The 21,642-nt window shown below is 39.6% G+C and overlaps 1 protein-coding gene across 2 annotated transcripts in view; it reads left to right on the forward strand.

Annotated features, from left to right (window-relative positions):
* Positions 1–21,642, forward strand: part of FYB2 (FYN binding protein 2) — a 123,738-nt gene that overhangs the window by 96,780 nt on the left and 5,316 nt on the right. For both annotated transcript variants that reach the window (XM_070367964.1, XM_070367963.1), the window contains exons 11-14: positions 8,426–8,524; positions 10,899–10,927; positions 12,339–12,399; positions 19,557–19,640. In XM_070367964.1, coding sequence (XP_070224065.1) covers positions 8,426–8,524; positions 10,899–10,927; positions 12,339–12,399; positions 19,557–19,640 — 273 coding nt within the window. The remainder of the gene's footprint in view (positions 1–8,425; positions 8,525–10,898; positions 10,928–12,338; positions 12,400–19,556; positions 19,641–21,642) is intronic.

The following is a 21,642-nucleotide window of genomic DNA, read 5'->3' on the forward strand; positions in this document are numbered from 1 at the left end:
TGGGTGAAGTGATGATAAACTAACAGAAGTGGTTCAAGGTACGCATGAATAGGTGCATTTAGAATCATGAAGGTGCTGGTAGTGGGTCTTTTGTGACAAGGAAGCAACTTTGGTATGAAACTTCCTGATCTCCTCACAATCCAAGACTGATGATAGAATGTGTTTTACTTAAAACACTTCTATGGATTCTCAATATGTTTTTAATTGAAGTATAGTTGACTCACAACATTAGTTTCAAGTGTACAACACAGAAGATTCAATATTTTTATAGATTATACTCCACTTAAAGTTATTATAAAATACTGGTCATAGTCCCTGTGCTATACATTATATCCTTATATCCTGTATCTTATTTATTTCATAGGTAGCAGTTTGTATACCTTAATGCTCTTTCAGTCCTGCCCCTTCCTCCCCTCGTCTTCCCTCTGGTAACCACTGTTATTGCTGTTCAGTCATTATGTTGTGTCTGACTCTTTGCAACACCATGGACCGCAGCGCATCAGGCTTCCCTGTCCTTCACTATATCCCAGAGTTTGCCCCAACTCATGTCCATTGAGTCAGTGACGCCATCTAACCATCTCATCCTCTGTCACCCCCTTCTCCTCCTGCCCTCAGTCTTTCCCAGCATCAGGGTCTTTCCCAATGAGTCTACTCTTCACATCAGGTGGCCAAAGTATTGGAGCTTCAGCATGTCCTTCCAATGAATATTCAAGGTTGATTTCCTTCAGGATTGACTGGTTTGATCTCCTTGCTGTCCAAGGGACTCTCAAGAGTCTTCTCCAATACCACAATTTGAAACCATCAATTCTTCAACATTCAGCCTTCCTTATGGTCCAGTTGTCACATCCCTGGTGACTCTGATGGTAAAGTGTCTGTTTGTACATGGTACAAACAGATGGTAAAGTGTACAATGCAGGAGACCTGGGTTTGATCCCTGGGTCGGGAAAATTCCCTGGAGAAGGAAATGGCAACCCACTCCAGTACTCTTGCCTAGACGATCCCATGGACGGAGGAGCCTGGTGTCCATGGGGTCGCAAAGAGTCAGACACGACTGAGCAACTTCACTTCTCTCACATCCATACATAACTACTGAAAAATCATAGCTTTGACTATTTGTCAGCAAAGTGAGGTCTCTGCTTTTTAATATGCTGTCTGCTGCTGCTACTGCTGCTAAGTCGCTTCAGTCGTGTCCAACTCTGTGCGACCTCACAGACGGGAGCCCACCAGGCTCCGCCGTCCCCGGGATTCTCCAGGCAAGAACACTGGAGTGGGTTGCCACTGCCTTCTCCACTGTGTGAAAGTGAAAAGTGAAAGTGAAGTTGCTCAGCCGCATCCAACTTGTAGCGACTCCATGGACTGCAGCCTACCAGGCTCCTCCATCCATGGGATTCTCCAGGCAAGAGCACTGGAGTGGCTTGCCATTGCCTTCTCCGAATATACTGTCTAGGTTTGTCATAGCTTTTCTTCTAAGGAGCAAGTGTCTTTTAATAATTTTGTGGCTGCAGTCACCATCCTTAATGATTTTGCAGCCCAAGAAAAGAAAATCCGCCACTGTTTCCACTTTTCCCCATCTGTTTGCCATGAAGTGATGGTACTGGAGTCCATAATTTTAGTTTTTTGAATGTTGAGTTTAAGTCACCTTTTTCACTCTCCTCTTTCAACCTTCACCAAGAGGCTCTTTAGTTTCTCTTCACTTTCTGCCTTTAGAGTAGTATCATCTGCATACCTGAGGTTGTTGATATTTCTCCAAGCAATCTTGATGAATCCAGCCCAGCATTTCACATGATATACTCAGCACAGAAGTTAAATAAGCTGGGTGACAATATACAGCCTTGATGTACTCCTGTCCCATTTTTGAACCAGTCCATTGTTCCATGTCCAGTTCTAACTGTTGCTTCTTGACCTGCATGCAAGTTTCTCAGGAAGCATGTAAGGTGGTCTGGTATTCCCTTCTCTTTAAGATTTTCCCACAGTTTGTTGTGATCCACACAATCAAAGGCTTTAACATAGTCAATGAAGCAAAAGTAGATATTTTTCTGAAGTTCTCTTGCTTTTTCTATAATCCAACAATGTTGGCAATTTGAACTCTGGTTCCCCTGCCTTTTCTAAATCCAGTTTGAACATCTGGAAGTTCTCAATTCACATACTGTTTAAATCTAGCTAGAAAGATATTGAGCATGACTTTGCTAGCATGTGAAATAAGCACAATTGTGTGGCAGTTTGAACATTCTTTGGCATTGCCCTTCTTTGGAATTGGAATGAAAACTGACATTTTCCGGCCTTGTAGCCACTTCTGAGTTCCAAATTTGCTGGCATATTGAGTGCAGCACTTTCACGGCTCATCTTTCAGGATTTGAAATCCCTCAACTGGAATTCTATCATGTCTGCTAGCTTTGTTCATAGTAATGCTTCCTAAGGTCCACTTGACTTCACACTCCTGGATGTTTGGCTCTAGGTGAATGACCACATCGTCATGGTTATCCAGGTCATTAAGAACTTTTTTTGTACAGTTCTTCTGTGTATTCTTGCACCTCTTCTTAATCTCTTCTGCTTCTATTAGGTCCTTGAAATTTCTGTCCTTTATTGTGCCCATCTTTGCATGAAATGTTCCCTTGGTATATAATTTTCCTGAAGAGATTTCTAGTCTTTCCCATTCTATTATTTTCCTATCTTGCATTATTCACTTAAGAAGGCTTTCTTATCTCTCCTTGCTGTTCTTTGGAACTCTGAATTCAGTTGGCTATATCCTTCCCTTTCTTCTTTGCCTTCCACTTCTCTTCTTTTCTCAGCTATTTGTAAGGCCTCCTCAGGCAACCATTTTGCCTTGTTTCAGTTCTTTTCCCTTGGGATGGTTTTGGTCACCACTTCCTATACAAAATTATGAACCTCATCCATATTTCTTCAGGTACTCTCTCTCTCAGATCTAATCCATTGAATCTATTTGTCACTTTCACTGTATAATCATAAGGGTTTTGATTTAGATCATACCTGAATGGTCTAGTGGTTTTCCCTACTTTCTTCAATTTAAGCCTGAATTTTGCAATAAGGAGTTCATGATCTAAGCCACATTCAGCTCCAGGTCTTGTTTTTGCTGACTGTATAGAACGTCTCCATCTTTGGCTGCAAAGAATATAATGAGTCTGATTTCGGTATTCACCATCTGGTGATGTCCATGTGTAGAGTCATCACTTGTGTTGTTGGAAGAAGGTGTTTGCTATGACCAGTGTGTTCTCTTGACAAAACTCTGTTAGCCTTTGCCCTGCTTCAGTTTGTACTCCAAGATCAAAGTTGAGTGTTACTCCAGGTATCTCTTGACTTTCTACTTTTGCATTCCAATCCTCTATGATGAAAAGAACATCTTTTTTTGGGTATTAATTCTAGAAGATCTTGTAGGTCTTCATAGAACCACTGAACTTCAGCTTTTCAGCATCAGTGGTTGGGGCATAGACTTGGATTACTGTGATGTTGAATGGTTTGCCTTGGAAACGAACTGAGATCATTCTGTCATTTTTGATATTGTGTGCAAGTAATGCATTTTGAACTCTTTTTGTTGACTATGAGGGGTACTCCATTTCTTCTCAAGAATTCTTGCCCACAGTAGTAGATATAATGGTCATCTGAATTAAATTCACCCATTCCCATCCACTTTAGTTCACTAATTCCTAAAACATAAATGTTTACTCTTGCCATATCCTATCTGACCACATCCAATTTACCTTGATTCACGGACCTAACGTTCCAGGTTCCTATGCAAATTGTTCTTCACAGCACTGGACTTTACTTTCACCACTAGACACATTCACAACTGGGCATCATTTCCACTTTGGCTCAGTCTCTTCATTCTTTCTGGAGCTATTTCTCCACTATTGCCCAGTAGCATATTGGACACCTACCAACCTGGGGAATTCATCTTCTGCTGTCATATCTTTTTGCCTTTTCATACTGTTCATGGGGGTTCTCAAGGCAAGAATACTGGTTTGCCACTCCCTTCTCCAGTTGACCACATTTTGTCAGAACTCTCCACCATGACCTGTCTTGGGTGGCCCTGAATGGCATGTCTCATAGTTTGACTGAGTTATACAAGTCTGTGATCCATGTGATTGTTTTGGTTAGTTTTCTGTGATTGCAGTTTTTGTTCTGGAGGCCATGGGATTATAGTTCTTCTTCTGTCTGCCCTCTGACGGATAAGAGGCTTGTGCAAGCTTCCTGATGGGAGGGACAGGCTGTTGGGAAACTGGGTCTTGCTCAGGTGGGCAGAGTAAATCTTTAATCCAGTTTTCTGCTGATGGGTGGGGCTGTGCTCCTTCCCTGTTAGTTGTCTGACCTGAGGTGACCCAGTCCTGGGAGTCTGCAATCTCTGTGTTAGAGCTAGAGGTTCTACGGTAGGGATAATGGCGACCTCCTCCAAGAGGACTTATGCCAACACGCCACACCTCCCAGTACTGCTGCTGCCCCTGACCCCATCGCAGGTCACGCCTCTGTAGGAGACCCCCAAACACTCACAGGCAGGTCGGGCTCAGTCTCTTATGGGGCACTGCTCCTTTCCCTTGGGTCCTAGTGCACACAAGGTTTTGTTTGTGCCCTCCAAGAGTCTCTGTTTCCCCCAATCCTGTGGAAGTTCTATAATCAAATCCTGCTGACCTTCAGATTCCCTGGGGATTTCCAGTCCCTCTTCCAGATCCCCAGGTAGGGGAGTATGATGTGGAGCCTAGAACCTTCAACAGTAAGAGAACTTCTTTGTTATAATTGTTCTCCAGTTTGTGGGTCACCCATCCAGCATCTTTATGGTAGGGCTAATGGTGACCTCCTCCAAGAGAATTTATGCTACACATTGTGCCTCCCAGGACTGCTGCTGCCAGTGCCCTGTCCCTGTGGCAGGCCATTGCTGACTCACACCTCTACAGGAGAGCCTCAAACACTTACAGGCAGGTTGATAACCATTGGTTCTCTGTATCTGCAAGTCTGTTTCATTCTTTTACTTACTTTTTATTTCAGAGATTCCACTTGTAAGTGAAAACATACAGTATTTGTCTTTCTGTTTATGTTTTATGTTTAAGTATTATGTTTAAGCATAATATTCTCCAAGTTAATCCATGTTGCTGAAAATGGCAAAAATTTCATTTTTTTTTTATGGTTTAGTATTCTTATGTGTATGTGTGTACACTACATCCTCTTTATCCATGCATCTGTTCATGGATACTGAGGTTGCTTCCATATCTTGGCCATTGTAAATAATAATGTTGCTATGAACATTAGGGTCTGTATATTTTTTTGAATTAAGTGTCTTCATGTTCTTCAGATATACCCAAGAGTGGAATTGCTGGATTATATAAGTTTTAATTTTAATTTTTTGAGGAGACTCCATCCTGTCTTCCATAGTAGTGGTAGCAGTTTACATTCCCACCAACAGTGTGAGCATTCCCTTTCTTCTGCATCCTCACTAACGTCTTTTGCATCTGTTTAACAACAGCCGTTCTGGCTGCTGTGAGGTGATAGTCCACTGTGCTTTTGATTTGCATTTCCTTGACGATCATTGATACTGAGCATCTTTCCTTGTGCCTATTGGCTATCTGTTTGTCTCTTTTGAAAAGATGTCTATTTAGGCCTTCTGTCTGTTTTTAATTGAGTTGCTTGTTTTTTTTTCCCCATATTGAGTTATAAGTGCTTGTTATATATTTTGGATGTTAATCCCTTATCAGACATATTATTTGCAAATATCGTCTCCCATTTAGTAGGTGGTCTTTTTGCCTTGTTAATGTTTTTCTTTGCCATGCAAAAGCTTTTGAGTTTGAATAGCTCCCATTTGTTTTTGCTTTTGCTTCCCTTGCCTGAGGAGACAGATCTGGCTCTAAATACAAAAATAAATAGCAAAAATACAAATAGCAAAATATACAAATCCAAATAGCAAAAATACATTGCTAAGACTTATGTCAAAGAGCCTATGTTTTCTTCTGGTTTTCCCAGCACCACTTATTGAAAAGACTGTCTTTTCTCCATTGTATATTCTTGCCTTCCTCATCATCAATTAATGGACCATAAGTGTGTGGGTTTGCTTTTCAGCTTTCTATTCTGTTCCATTGCTCTCTGTGTCTGTTTTTGTGCCAGTACCATACTGTTTTGATTACTGTAGCTTTGTCGTATATTCCCAATACCTTTACAATTGACGTTAACATGGTATAGAGGACTTGAGTGTCCCTATCTACCCCTCCAGCCTCTTCTCACACATGCTCAGTCTTCATCTTTGAGATGCAGTCATGGTGACCTTTTAACTTCTCTGACTTGCTAAGCTCCCACTGCAGAGTGCTTGCATATGCTACTCCCTCTTCCTGGAATGTTCTTTCCTCTTCTGTGCCCCTTTGCTTAAGTGACTCTTAATATCTCTTCTGACCTCAGCTCAGTCATTATTCCCTAGGGAATATTCTCCTACGTATGTAGTTTTATAGTATTACCATCACCCTTTCTTTAACAGCACTTGTCACAGTTATTAATAATTCTATATTTATGTGATTCTTTATTAGCTGTCTTCCCTCTTAGATGATTTTCTTCTTTACACTTACCGTTTTTCCTTACCCACATTATAATGCCAGGCACATGTTAAGATATTTTAAAAAATTATCTTTTACATGAATGAAAAGGTAATGGAGGAGGGATAATCAAATGCTACTGGTTTTTGTTTTGTCCTTCTTAGAATGTCAGAGATGGAGAAGCAGTCTAGAGATCATTAAACACAGTACCCTCATTTTTAGAAAAGGAAATTGAGGCATAGAGAAGTGACTCTCCTAAACTCAATGTGAATTAAGTTCTGAACTTGAAAATCCTCCATTTCCAGGGTAGATTCAAAATATATCTGTGTATTTTAAGCCTATATATTGGGTGAGGTGAAAGCCATGCTATAGAGGAGGATTGTTCAAGATGTGTCTGGTTGTCTCCATTAGTTCTCCAGCATTCGGCACAATGTCTGGTGTTTAGTAGACTGATTGTTAAATGTAAAATATGCAAAGGGGGAGAGTCAAGGAAGGAATCTGTTAATAAATTAACTTTCTCTCACTAAATGAGAACAAACATGGAAACAGGGTAGAAGCAAATATTAATTTTTGTTTGTACATACTTTTATAGAGTTTACTTAATTTTACCACCTGCTTGTAAAAACATGTGCATATGTTGCCATAAAAACTATTTCAAAAACAGAAGATCAGAGTACCTAGCACCTGGTAGGTATCCATAATTTTGTGTCAAATATGAATCTGTATCACTGACATTATATACTTTTTTAATTTCAAAAGAAAATAGTGAATAAATGTATGAAGATGTCTACAAAACAAAGAGCAACGACCCAAAGATAGAGCAAGTTTCTCTTTTTCTTGACTTCATACCTAAGGGTATTTCCTGCTAGTCTGGGAAAACCAAAGTTTAAGAAATGACCTCCATCACTACCCACCCCATCTTTAGGGAAGATTTTCATAGAGAGTGGAGATAAGCTGTTGTAATAAAATACTGTTATCAGTAGGTTATTTGTAATTGTATATAATCATATCTTGTAATTTTTAAGCATGTTGCTTTTTCTTTTGAGAAAATGTCCATCTCCCCAAGTAGAAGACTTTGATATTGCATTAGGGAGTAAGTGAGAAAGAAGAAATAAATAGCAATAAAATGTTTCAGTTTTTTTTCCAGGAAGAAATCAATGGTTATGATTTACTTGTGTCTTTTCAAGCTAATGAGGCTATCTCTGGAATTGGGGCTTAATTTAATATGTAATAATTCAGTGTTATCAATATTTGCTCAAATGGGGATTATTAATCAAATTCAGTTATTAGGGGCACATTGTGGCAAGGAAAATAGCAGCAGTCAAAAGCAAGAAGTTTGAAGGTTGAAAGGAAAATAGGGCATTTATGCTGGGTGGGATGATGTGGGTGTATCATCCACTTTCCCTAACCTTTCCCCCACCCCCGAAAATCAGGGTATATTTGGAAAAATTTTAATCATCAAGTAGGCAGTCAGTGTAGCATCACTGTTATATTATTATCCCATAAGTTAAAGATCAGTGATATGAATCTCAGGAGCCAGGAATTTCACTAATGTATCAGTCTTTGAGTCATGGTCTCTAAAAGGAAGACTTTGCTCCATAAACTCTGTAAAACAAAGACCATTTGGAGTAGGTGAAAGTTTGTATTGAAATATAATAATTTCCTTCATAGCTGGTATGTGCTAATTCCTATCAGAATCTAAAAGAAGAACATAGGGGTTGACAAGGTATTTCCTGCTCTTCCTTAAGTGGGTGTGTTTTAATAGTAATGAGACTGAAATCTCTGATCTTTTTTACTACAGCAGCTTCCCATCCCCAGTACTCTCTCAAACAGTATTTATGTTTGTAAATATGTTTATGTTATATGTTTATGTGTTATTTATATTCTCTGATTCCTCTTAGTTCAGATGGAAAAGCATCACTTAAAAGACTGCAGAGGTTCTTCAAGAAAGAAAAGGATAGACTTAAAGTGAACAAAATCAATTCAAAAGAAAATATAAGGTAAAAAGTCCCTTTTTATTTCTCTTTCTAGGAGAGGATTAGCAATGCCACCCTGGTAGTTACACAGCTGATAGTCTCCATCCTGTTCTTCTAGTGAAAGGGGTACCAGAAGCTAAAACCAAAGCCCTGGTTATCACCTACCTCCTCCTTGCCAGTATTGAGTGCCTCACACACACACATGCTAGTGAGAAAGTGACAACGTCCTTTTTGAAAAAATTGACAAGGGAAGATTGTGAACAAAGGTAGAGGGAAAGTCTTAAAAAGTCCAGGAAAGGAACTTCCTCATCATCCTTGGCATATATTCCTATTGTTACTACTGAGCATTACGTTATCAATTACATTCTTTTATGCTTTCTCAGTCCTACAGGCTCCAGTGGTTTTTGTCTACACTTCCATATTCTAATTTGCCTCTCTTGAGAGAGGTAGTGTGTGGAGAGGGGAGATGAACTTTTCAGCGGAATGGTCCATGTATCTCAGTCTTAGCTCTGGAAGGGACCCTCCAAGTTCACCCTAGCTAGTTACTGATGGGAATTGGGAAGGTTACAATTCATGTGTAGGAGTGACTTGACTCCTTGATTCCGGATTCTGGTTTCAGCTCTTCCATTTATTCAGTGTGCAACTATGGGCAAGTCACTTCCATTTTGCATCCATAGGGACCACATTTCTTTTAGCTTATAATAGGAGATTGCATGGTCTCTGAAGGCACTTCAGAGAGGGAGGGAGAGAAACACAGACATAGATCTGTATTTTATGAGGGCAGGGGATGGTAAAATAGTTTGCCCCAGGTCACTACATATGTTGACATCGAAATTATCTTGAAGTTCTTTTCAATTGTAAAACCTTAAAGTAACATGAATTTAAGTCTAACTGTATGTTGGATCTAGATCTACCAAGAGATTTATACAGTATATGAGGTTCACAAATTGCAGTCCTAAACACGGAAGACAGAGTCTAGTTCTAGTGGCCAGTGAGACCCTTAAGGGGTTGACCTTAGCAGGTTAGATGTTTCAACAAAAATTATTAGCATGGTGGCTACAGCCCCTTAAAATTTTAATCCAGGTGAGAATGCTGATGTTTTTTACATGTAAATGTGATTTCCTTTTCCTTAGAACTATTCAGTGACTGTTCATGACTTTTAGAACAAATATCCAATTCTTTTTCATTGCAAGTAAATACTATATGGCAGTCCCCTTCCTATTTGTCCAGCTCCATCTTACTCTCAGATTTACTCTCGGCTTCGCCCCATAACACACAGCCTGTGTACACCGTGCTATTTCATGCCTCCTTGCTTTCAACCATGACATCCATAGGTCTGAAATGCATCTGCACTTCTCTCTCTTCCTTTGATTTTCAGAGTTCTAGCCTTCTCTTAAAATTTGGTTAAATATTATCCCTTCTACAATGCATTCCGTGAATCCCAAACCTGTATTACTGGTTTCTCTTCTGTGTTTCCAGAACATCCTGTGCAAATCTTGTAAGATCTATTACAAGAAATCCTTTTCCTTACAGTCAGAGAATCTCAGGGTAAGAAGGGTCCATATGACCTTGTACAACCCACTACACAAGCTTCTCTGCAGCTATTCCTAAGAGGCCAAATCTCTGTGTCTGCACACCTCTATAAATTCACTACATTCAGGGGAAAATCTGCCATTTTAGTAAGGTCTGAAAAGATTTTTCCCCTTAAATTTTGCCAAAATTTGCCTCTTTACCTTAATTTTTCAATTATTGCCATGGAGACATACCAAGATAACACAGAACTTTATTTACCTTTTATCCCCAGGCCTATAGGACTGAGCTTAAATTAACTGCTTAAAACACATGAATTTTTTTTCTACCACATCATACTCTTTCCATGTGATCTCTGTAACTATGAGATTTGACGAAAACCGGACAATCTACTTAGCCAAGTGTCCTCTCCTACTTGGCACGTTTACCATCTTCCATCTGGCCTGGCATTCTCGGCTTAAGTCACCTCTCTGGTTACATCTGTACATAGTCAGGGTCCAGCGTCTCCAGAGGGTCATCTCTCTCACCTTGTGTCCCACGCACTGGATATATCTGATTGGCACCCTGGAAGGTTAGAAAGGAGAAATAGGATCCTGTGGACAGAGAAGAGCTGTGGGAGAGCCTGAGACTGTCCCATTAGGTAAGTGGGTAAGGATGGTCACTGGGGATAAATAAGCTCATTTACAGGAAGGGGAGAGGTGATCAGAATAAAGCTGCAGGGAAGCTTGCTTCATATTGCCATTTTTTTTCCCCCAAAAGCATCCAAATCAAGAAACCTAGTCATCGCTATGTTGTTTGAGATGTTATCAATCAGCATTTCTGAATATGGCTTTTTCCTTAACCCTTTGTGTCTTTTGTCAATTAACAGGGCATTTTCCCTTTCGCTGCCTGATTTAAGTAAGTGACATTCACTTATTGCTGGAACAAAATTACTCAGCACTGACATTTTCAGTCTAAGAAAGAAGTAGTAATCCTCCCTGAATTCCATATGTAATGAAAAATTGATACATTAAAATCAAGGAAGATATTTTACATCATAGTATTACTTACTTTGGGGAAGACGGGTGACATTGCTCAAGTGCCTCCTATAGACCAGGCGCCCCTTAACATCTAAGAAATAGATGCATTGTCCCTTTGTAGGAAGACTCTCGGACTAAGATCCGTATTTTAGTGACCTAGGATTTGTACTCAAGTCTCTGAATACACAACGTGTGTGTGTTTTACATTTTACCACAGTCAGCTCACCCGAATTAAGACACAGTAATTTGACCATGAACACTTTCCAGTATACATACTAACTGAATCCAGGGCGAGTCACTAGAATACTGTCTGCTTTGCTGTAAAAGCGATGGTGCACACATTAGCACAGTGCCTGACATACAGAGTGCTCGCTCTCCATCGCGTTCTGTAGGCTGACTGTGTCAGTGAGGGAGGGCCGTGTGTTTTGTTGTTTGTTAGCTTCAGTTTATGGGCTCTAGTGACAGTGGCTACTTTGATTTTACTCTGACTTGGCAATTAGAGTGTATTTTACATTCCACAAATGTGAGTTTGCTGCACTAAATAACAATTAATTATATAAATCTGGTATAATTACATCTCATAAAATCATCCTTGGTCCATTTAAGTCTACTTAGAACAGGCATGCATTTTACCTCCATCCAAATTTATGAATAACCGAACATGAATTGTGAATAATTACGCCAAAAGGTTTCTAACTAGTTCCAGTGGTGAGTCACTGGAACGTTATGGAGTTCTATGCAGAGCACCAATAAATGTGAATATCCTAAACTGAAAATGTCTAATTATGATTATGTACTAAGTTAGATTCAATTTTACACAGGATTATTATAAAGAAGCAGTTGTCAATGGTTTCAAATAAAAATCATGGAGGAAAAATCAGCATTAATGTCTATTAAGTTGGTGTTTTCCCCTTGAAATTCAGCCCTCTCTTGTTCTAGCAGTGTTAACATCTTTGTCCGGTTCCAGGTTGATGGGAACCCAGTCTAAAATGATCCCTTCAGCAACTCATATTTTTTAGAAAGTTGCATAAAATCAAATTGATATAAATATTTATGCATGTGTTTCAGATACCAGGACATCTCTTTTTTAATCCTCAGTTGAATTTTTCCCAAATGGATTCTTTTTTTGTTTCTTGATCCTTTAAGCCTATCTATAGTCTATGATCAGATTTTGATAAAACAGGCTCAGATACATGTGGATAATTAAATAATTGTGTATAATTTGGAAAGTCAAGGATTGTATAAACCATGTCAAATAACAGACTATTTTTATCCTATCTTGATGCCAGAACTTAGGTCTCAGGAAGTTATTATCTATGATGATGTGGCCATAAATGGAAAACAGCCAAAGTAAGTCAATTTACTGCATTGGTCATCTCTGCTGGTGTTTAACCCATTTCCTGATGTTTTGTTAACTATGGTCAGAGGACCATCTCTTTAGATCCTTGGGTGAAAAGTCAGGTTGTAATACATTGCTTCCACTAGGAATGGGGAACAATGAATAATACAGATGACCTAACAGTGGTAGGTGTTTCAAAACTCACTGGAGCTTTGTTTCTTACTTTTGAATCTATAGACTTGAAACTCATTTCAATACAACACTTACTTAATAACCTCCTCTGGAGGATGGCAAGCACCACCTGGCAGAACCAACATTCTCAAAGCCTAAATAACTCAAATCTATCAAAGTGTTCCTGCTTCCTATCCTCACTACTAGCCACATGCAGGCACCTATTGTTTCTCAGCTGGATTACTGCAATGGCAGAATGAAATCCAAACTGCTTAAGAAGACATAAAATTCATTATTGATACAGCCCTGGCAAACTCTCAGCCTCAACTGTACTTGCCACTCACCCATTATTCCTGTGTTCCATCCATACTGTAGTATCTGGGTAGTCCTTGAACTCATCAAGCTGTCCAGCACATCTAAACTTTCATGTTTGCTCCAACCTCTTCAGTTCATCCAACAAATACTTACTGGGCAGGTACTATATGCCAGGCACTGTGCTAAGTGTTGGGTAAAATGCAGTGAACACACAGTTATAATTCCTATTCCTTTCTGGTTGGAGAGATAGATAGATAAATGATGGATCATTAAACATGGGAATCTGATTGCTTTGGATATTCTGAAAGAGACTGGGGATATGCTGTGTGTGTTGGGAGGAGGCTGATAGTCATTTTAGGGTAGATATCTGGGAAAAGGCTTTCCAAGGTTAGAATTTAAGAACGAAAGAATTGTTCTGCCCATAACACACTTTGCCATGCTTTTTGCTAGGCTAAGTATTTTATCCTTTATTATTTAAACCTGAATTCAAATTTTGCTTTCCCCAGGAAGCAAAAGCTCAGAGAGCTTTTGGGTTACCTATTTTGGGTTATGTACCCCTTTTTATCAGAACATTCTTTTCACAGTTGTATTGGTCTTATTTCTTCCCTGTCTCCTCCTCTACATGGAAACTTCCTGAGGTGGGGCCTGGGCTTTCTAATCCAATGTATCATGTGGCCTCATACCAAAAGATAGTTTGTTAAATTGGTTAATGAAGAAAGACCTGCTTTCAAAAAATTTGCAAAATGATTTATGGTCAAAATAGGCAGACATTTCCATTTTTAGGGGATCCAGAAAGCCTGTGCCAAGCTGAAGCAAGCAAGGATAGGAAACATTTTGTCAGTTGGAGACTGGGGATTGAGAGAGGGAAGTGAGGATGATTTGCTGTGGGAGAGAGGAGGGCAGCTGTGTACACGAAAGACGTGTGTTTGGGAAGCTTCACTGGACCATGCGGTGCGTGATCAGGAAACTGGTGTCATGAGCAGGAAATGTTAACTTGGCAGGAGATGGAGGAGAGCACTGGAATATAAAATTGGAATTGTAAGAAAACAAAATGTGGCCACACTTTTTGGTGGAAAGACTTCATATTAAAAGTGAACATTTTGAAAGCTTTTTTGATTGGTGAAAGAAACGAACTTGGAATAACGCCACCACAGACCAAGTGGGAATCGCCCTTTCACAGGTGCCATTCTTATGAGCCAAGAATTTGGTGTTTAAAAGTTTATATTGGGGGAATAACATGTAATATAGTTTGAAATAGAGGTATAATAACCTTATGAAGAGCATTTTATAACTGATACCATTGTGAATGGGGTGAAATTATTAAAGGAATGACTTTGGTAAAGCTTTTATACACAAGCAAAATGTAGTCATTACATTTCTACATAGTGATCTGTTTTTAGCATATAATTTGTAGTCCTCAAGACTTTCAACAAAAAACAGAAGTCCATCCTTACCAAAAAAAAAAAAAAAAAAGAGGCAGAGACACAGAGGTTAGGTTATTTGCCCAAGCTCATGTAGCCAATAAGGATTCAAACCCTGGCAACTGCGCTCCCAATCCATTCTCTTCACTGAAGCACTAAGCTAATTTCCTAGTGATACTTTATCTTGATCTTTCATGATCTTTATCTTGATCTTTCTATTAGTTAGTATTTCCCTAGTATACATTTTTAATCTTTTTTCTGATTTCCATATTCTTGTTCACTGTGTCTTGTATACATATAGCTGAATTGGCTTTTAAAAAAATCTAATATAATGACCTGTCTTAACTCCTACCTTGCCCTTGACGTAAAGTTTAATCTTCTGAAATATCATGGTGCTGACAGCACTTTCCTCAGGACAGACTTGTCTTCTACGCTTGCATATTGCTTACGGCCCTATCTAGTTTCAATTTGTTTGCTGGGGGTTATTAGAATATAGTATGCAGGACTTACTACAAGGGCAAAGCATAGCAATTTGTTAAAAACAAACAAACACAAACAACTTTTATCCAGGACCTAGTAGTTCTGTATTGGGAGAGCCCTATTTATAGAAAATTCTTTTGCCCAACTGCCAAATAGGGCTTCCCATGTGGCTCAGTGGGTAAAGAATCCTCCTGCTGCAAGAGACACTGGTTTAATCCCTGGATTGGGAAGATCCCCTGAAGGAGGGCATGGCAACTCACCCCAGTATTCTTGCCTAGAGAATTCCATGGACAGAGGAGTCTGGTGGGTTGGAGTCCATGGGTTCACAAGAAGTCAGACACGACTGAGTGACTGACACTTTCTCTGCTGAATAAGGGAGTCCAGAACTATGGGCAAGAGGACAAAATAATTAGTCACACTTTAGGAAGAGTAACTCGACCTAGACCCTTCTGCAGAAAGCTTTGGAGGGAAGGTTGGATGCAAAATATTTATTAGAATATTATTAAAGTTGCTCAGATGAAAAAGTGATCAAAATGTGTTCTGAGATGGTGATAAAAATGAAGATATTGTATGATTAAATGATACTTACCAAGTCACTTAAGCCTATCGAAAACCTGACCAATTTCTGTTTCATGTGATGCAGCATATCCTCTGTAGTATGGCCTCAATGAATCAATTACTAAAGACATTTGTAGCAGATGGAACACTAATGGAAAAGAGCACAACTGGGATGAGAAGGGAGGCGGAAGGTGATGCCCGAGGTCTTGTAAGCATGGGTAGTTTGGATGTCATGTCCTGGCAGGTGTTAGGTTGAAGAGATGCCTAAACAACTCTGGATTAAATTGTTGCTAGATAATCCAGACCTCTGCTTTTCATCTCCTTTTGTTCATTAGAATTTCTCCTAAAGAGTCACCAAGGAAAGGAAGAAGGGGGGATCTTAAAAAGGACACTGGAACAGCTTCTGCAATCTGGTACTAGTGGGGCCTATGGCATGTCATCTTCTCTGAATCTTAGTTTCTTAACCTATGATATGACAAAAACGCTATCCTTGTCCTGTCAAATTCATTAAGCTCTCTAACTAGATCCCTATAAAAGCTAAAACAAGTTGCAGAGAGGCAAAGAGTTGACCATAATGGTCACATGGCTAGCAGCGGTAAAAAGTGTTATGACTTTTCCAAAAGAACAATATGGTACTATGTATCTACAATGCCCAAACCCTTTCTGTAATTCTGCTACAAGCAATTAGCTCTAGTAAAAAATAAAGGAAACATTAAAATTATATATAAAATGTCTATCTCAGGGCTGTATATAAAAAGAAATGTTTAATAGAACCCAAATTCACTAGGAATATTAGGCAACATGACCACTTAAGTGTATGTAAAATAGTTTCCAGTGACATGGGTAAATGCTTTCACTATAATTGAAAATAGCAGAATGCAAAATTATATATACAGTTTTGATCACAATTCAGCTTCTAAAAGTGCTTAGAAAATGTTTAGAAGGAAATTTGGACCTTTGAGAGGTCAGATTATGTTTAATTTGTCTCTCTTACAGTTCTGCTTCCATTTTTTTAAATACTCAGGATACAGTGCTTTATAATCAGTAAAGAAAATAAGCTGTTCAGTAGGCATTTGCTTTGCCTATTCCCTGCCTACATAGCTATGCTGCTGCTGCTGCTAAGTCGCTTCAGTCATGTCCGACTGTGCGACCCCATAGACGGCAGCCCACCAGGCTCCGCCGTCCCTGGGGTTCTCCAGGCAAGAACACTGGCTGCTGCTGCTGCTGCTAAGTCGCTTCAGCCGTGTCCGACTCTGTGCGACCCCGTAGACGGCAGCCCACCAGGCTCCGCCGTCCCTGGGATTCTCCAGGCAAGAACACTGGAGTGGGTTGCCATTTCCTTCTCCAATGCATGGAAGTGAAAAGTGAAAGTTAAGTTGCCTAGTCATGTCTGACTCTTAGCGACCCCATGGACTGCAGCCTACCAGGCTCCTCCATCCATGGGATTTTCCAGGCAAGAGTACTGGAGTGGGGTGCCATTGCCTTCTCTCACATAGCTATAGCTCCTTCCTAACAAGTCCATGCATGAATTCTCACTGAACACTTCCTCTTTGCCTAGCATTGTGATAAGTTTGTAGTAGATACATCTGGAATTCTTGTCTGGATCCCATCTTTTGTGAACCTAAAATGGAGAGATAAATGAGTGAACATTAGACAGGTAGAAAAGTAATTGCTGAGCTCCTTGTTATAGACTCCAAAGGCAATGAACGTTGAGCAAAGAGTGATGGGAGATCCCTAGGCAAGTCCTGGAAAACCTTTTATACAAGATCCCTAAGCAAGTTCTTGAAAGCCTTGGCTAAGATGCGTCTTTCTATTTTATTGAACTCCAGTTGACTACAATATTGTGTTAGTTTCAAGTGTATAGCACAGTGATCCAGTTTATTTTTTTCTGATTATGTCCCATTGCAGGGTATTATACGGAATATAATTTCCTATGCTATACAGTATATCCTTGTTGCTTATCTGTTTTATGTATAGTAGTCTATATCTGTTAATTTCATATTCCTAGGCTGCATCTTTAATGCTGGTTAGATGCTGCATCCTTGATATTCTATTAGACACCTGGACCATAATCTGAAGGAATGGTGACACAGTGTCACTAAGAACTTTTAAAATTCCTCTGATATAGTATCCTTGTAGTTCTAATTTACCCAGTGAAGAATTACTGTGTTCTGATGTGCAGACACCACATACATACAAATGGTTGACAGAGGAAGGGTTAGTTTTGCTCACATCAATGATGAACATATAAATTGCCAACATCTGCTGGATCATTGAAAAAGCAAGTTTCAGAAAAACATCTGTTTCTGCTTTATTGACTACACCAAAGACTATGACTGTGTGGATCACAATAAACTGTGGAAAATTCTGAAGGAGATGGGAATACCAGACCCCCTGACCTGCCTCTTGAGAAATCTGTATGCAGGTCAGGAAGCAACAGTGAGAACTCGACATGGAACAACAGACTGGTTCCAAATAGGAAAAGGAGTATGTCAAGGCTATATATTGTCACCCTACTTATTTAACTTATATGCAGAGCACATTATGAGAAATGCTGGGCTGGATGAAGCACAAACTGGGATCAAGATTGCCGGGAGAAATATCAATAACCTCACAGATGCAGATGACACCACCCTTATAGCAGAAAGTGAAGAAGAACTAAAGAACCTCCTGATGAAGGTGAAAGAGGAACGTGAGAACGTTGGCTTAAAGATCAACGTTCAGAAAACTAAGATCATGTCATCCAGTCCTATCACTTTGTGGCATACAGATGGGGAAACAGTGGCAGACTTTATTGTTTTGGCCTCCAAAATCACTGCAGATGGTGACTGCAGCCATGAAATTAAAATATGCTTACTTCTTGGCAGGAAAGTTATGACCAACCTAGAAAGCATATTAAAAAGCAGAGACATTACTTTTCCAACAAAGGTCCGTCTAGTCAAGGCTATGGTTCTTCCAGTGGTCATGTATGGATGTGAGAGTTGGACTGTGAAGAAAGCTGAGCGCCGAAGAATTGATGCTTTTGAACTGTGGTGTTGGAGAAGAGTCTTGAGAGTCCCTTGGACTGCAAGGAGATCCAACCAGTCCATCCTGAAGGCGATCAGTCATGAGTATTCATTGGAAGGACTGATGTTAAAGCTGAAACTCCAGTACTTTGGCCACCTGATGCGAAGAGCTGACTCATTTGAAAAGACCCTGATGCTGGGAAAGATTGAAGGCAGGAGAAGTAGGGGATGACAGAGGATGAGATGGTTGGATGGCATCACTGACTCAATGGACATGAGTTTGGGTAAATTCCAGAAGTTGGTGATGGACAGAGAGGCCTGGCGTGCTACAGTCCATGGGGTCCCAAAGAGTCGGACACGACTGAGTGACTGAACTGAACAAGTGAAGAAACATTTTGAAGCAGCAGGCATGATCAAAGACTGTAGACTTCGTTGTCAAGCACACTTGGATACAAAGCCACTAGGTTCAAAGTACTGTTTCTGTGACCATGATAAGTTACGAAGATCATCTATTTTCCACTTTGTAAAACGTTATGAAACACTGATTGTTGCAATGCTTCCTGTAAAAAACACATTAGTTAAGATATGTGAAGTGCCAAGCGTAAGACTTGACACACAGGTGTTCAAAAATAGTTTCTTCTGTAACACACTCTCCACTCTTTGCATCCTTTTCTGCTAAACACATCCTTTCCTGTCTCACAGTGAGGGTCCATTTTATCATTCATGTTCTATAGGTGAAGAAACTAAGGCTCAGAAAGGAGAGAAAGTATGATTATAAACAAGTTGATCTCTTGCTTCTGGCTTCAAATTTGCTTTTTTTTTAATTTTTATTTTAATTTTATATTGGAGTACAGTTGATTCACAATGTGTTAGTTTTGGGTGTATAGCAAAGCAATATGGTATATCTATTATTTTTCAGATTCTGGCTTCAAATTTGGATTGCCACAGATCAGACGTTAGCATATCTGGGAGCCAGATATGGCCACCACTTGTTTTTGTGAATACAGTAACAACAGCAATGTCAAATTGTTATGATAGATAGCATGGCTTGCAAAGCGTAAGATATTTACTCTCTGGCCTTGCCAGAGATTATCAAAACATACTTCTAGATGACTTTCTAATTTTTTGGTAAAACACAATTGCCCAAAAAGTATTGATGGTTCCATGAAGACTTTAGTTCAGTCTTAATTTACTTGCACAAAATATTTTTCTTCTTAGTGATGAACTTAAAGGAAAGTCTTGGAAGCTGAAGTTTTTGACATTGAAAGAAAAAAAGAAAAAAGGTGCTAAAGAATCGGAAAGGTAAGCACACAAGCGCACTCACACCACAGCTTTTCTGTTGCAGTTTACACGTCTTACTGGCTGTGTGATCTTGTCAGGTTATTAAATTTGATATTTGGATCCTCATCTACTGAATGAAAATATTAACATCTATATTACAGTACAACAGAGAGGATTAAAAGAGAAAGAGAATATGAAAATGTGAGTGTCACACACATTTATCATTCCTGCTTTTGGTAGATAGGGAGCAAGAAAAGAATTCTAGCCATCATTTTTTATCAAAGGATGAAAAATTTCCCGTCTTCCTCTAGGCTGTAGGAACCTTTTCCCTGTAAGAATGAACTTAAATAATATACCATTTAGAACTTGAATGATGCCTTGAGAAGAGAAACTGGGTATCATATAGCAAGGCTGATTTCCCTAACGTATTGATACAATATAATTCTAGTGATCACTACATTAGTGTTAGAAATAAAACAATGTTTTATTGACTCAAGATCTATCCTTTATTCATGTGATTCAAACTCCTAGGTGGCTGTGGGGGGAGGTGATGTTTTTTACTATCCCTGATGGTGACTTACTGCTCTGTGCTTCAGTCTTCTCAGTTGCTGGGATCTAGGGCAGGAGCTGAGGCACTTTAACTAATGTCTTGGGGAAATCCTTGTCTAAACAGTCACTGGGCTGAAAACACTGTATGGTCTGTCTGCTCTGGGAAATCTGTCTAGAAAAGTCCTAGAGGGGCACCCCAGAAGAAATCAGACATCAATCTATACCAAATTTAAACTCAGAGGATGGCATAGGGTGAGGATGGCCCTTCTCTAAGTTTTTAAGTTTAGACTTGATGTAATTTACTTTTCCCAAGTTGGAAATATGTATTCAAGACTACAAAAGCATCTTTCTACCTTAAACATCACACTTCTACATTTTATTGTTCAGTCACTCAATCATGTCCAACTTGTTGCAACACCATGGACTGCAGCACACCAGGCCTCTCCATCCTTCACCATTCCCCAGAGTTTGCTGAAACTCATGCCCATTGAGTCAGTGATGCTGTCCAACCATCTCATCCTCTGTCATCCACTTCTCCTCCTGCCCTCAGTCCTTCCGAGCATCAGGGTCTCTTCCAATAAGTCTGCTCTTCACATCAGGTGGCCAAAGTATTGGAGCTTCAGCTTCAGCATCAGTCCTTCCAATGAATATTCAGGGTTGATTTCCTTTAGGATTTACTGGTTTGATCCCCTTGCTGTCCAAGGGGACTCTTAACCATCATCTCCAGCACCACACTTTGAAACCACTGATTCATCAGTGCTCGGCCTTCGTTATGGTCCAACTCTCACTTTGGTACACCACTATTGGAAAAACCATAGCTTTGACTATATGGACCTTTGTTGCAAAGTGATGTCTCTGCTTTTTAATACGCTGTCTAGGTCTGTCATTGCTTTTCTGCCAAGGAGCAAGCATCTTTTAATTTTGCATAGCATAGCAAAACAAAATTCCAAGAAATGAAATATCAGTGAAATTTTTTACTTTCCCCATCTCCTGCCAAAAACAAGCTTTCCTCAGTCCATGGGGTTCTCCAGGCAAGAATGCTAGAGTGGGTTGCCATTTCCTACTCCAGGGGATCTTCCTGACCCAGGGATCGAACCCACATACCCTATGTCTCCTGCACTGCAGGCGGATTCTTTACCCTCTGAGCCACTGGGGAAACCCACTATTTTAATGACTATACATAAACCATTTTAGGAAACAATCTTCAAGTGCTTTATTTCTTACAACAAACTGATATTATAGTTGTTTTCTTCAACTGAGTAATTTGAAAATGCAATACTGAGTTTAACATTATTCCTGTATATTGATGTATCCATTTCTATGCATTCTTTGTTCCTTTTCAAATGATTTTTTTCCATAACTTACTCTACCAATAAGTAAGGATTACTTTTTTAGTGTAATTTTACTGCAACCCTTTTTTTATCCCTTTATTAATCAGGATGATGGCCAGTTCTCAGAGAAGTTTGAGGGCAGT

Source organism: Bos mutus, chromosome 3 (assembly GCF_027580195.1).
Source record: "Bos mutus isolate GX-2022 chromosome 3, NWIPB_WYAK_1.1, whole genome shotgun sequence".
In the NCBI taxonomy this organism is placed as follows: domain Eukaryota; kingdom Metazoa; phylum Chordata; class Mammalia; order Artiodactyla; family Bovidae; genus Bos; species Bos mutus.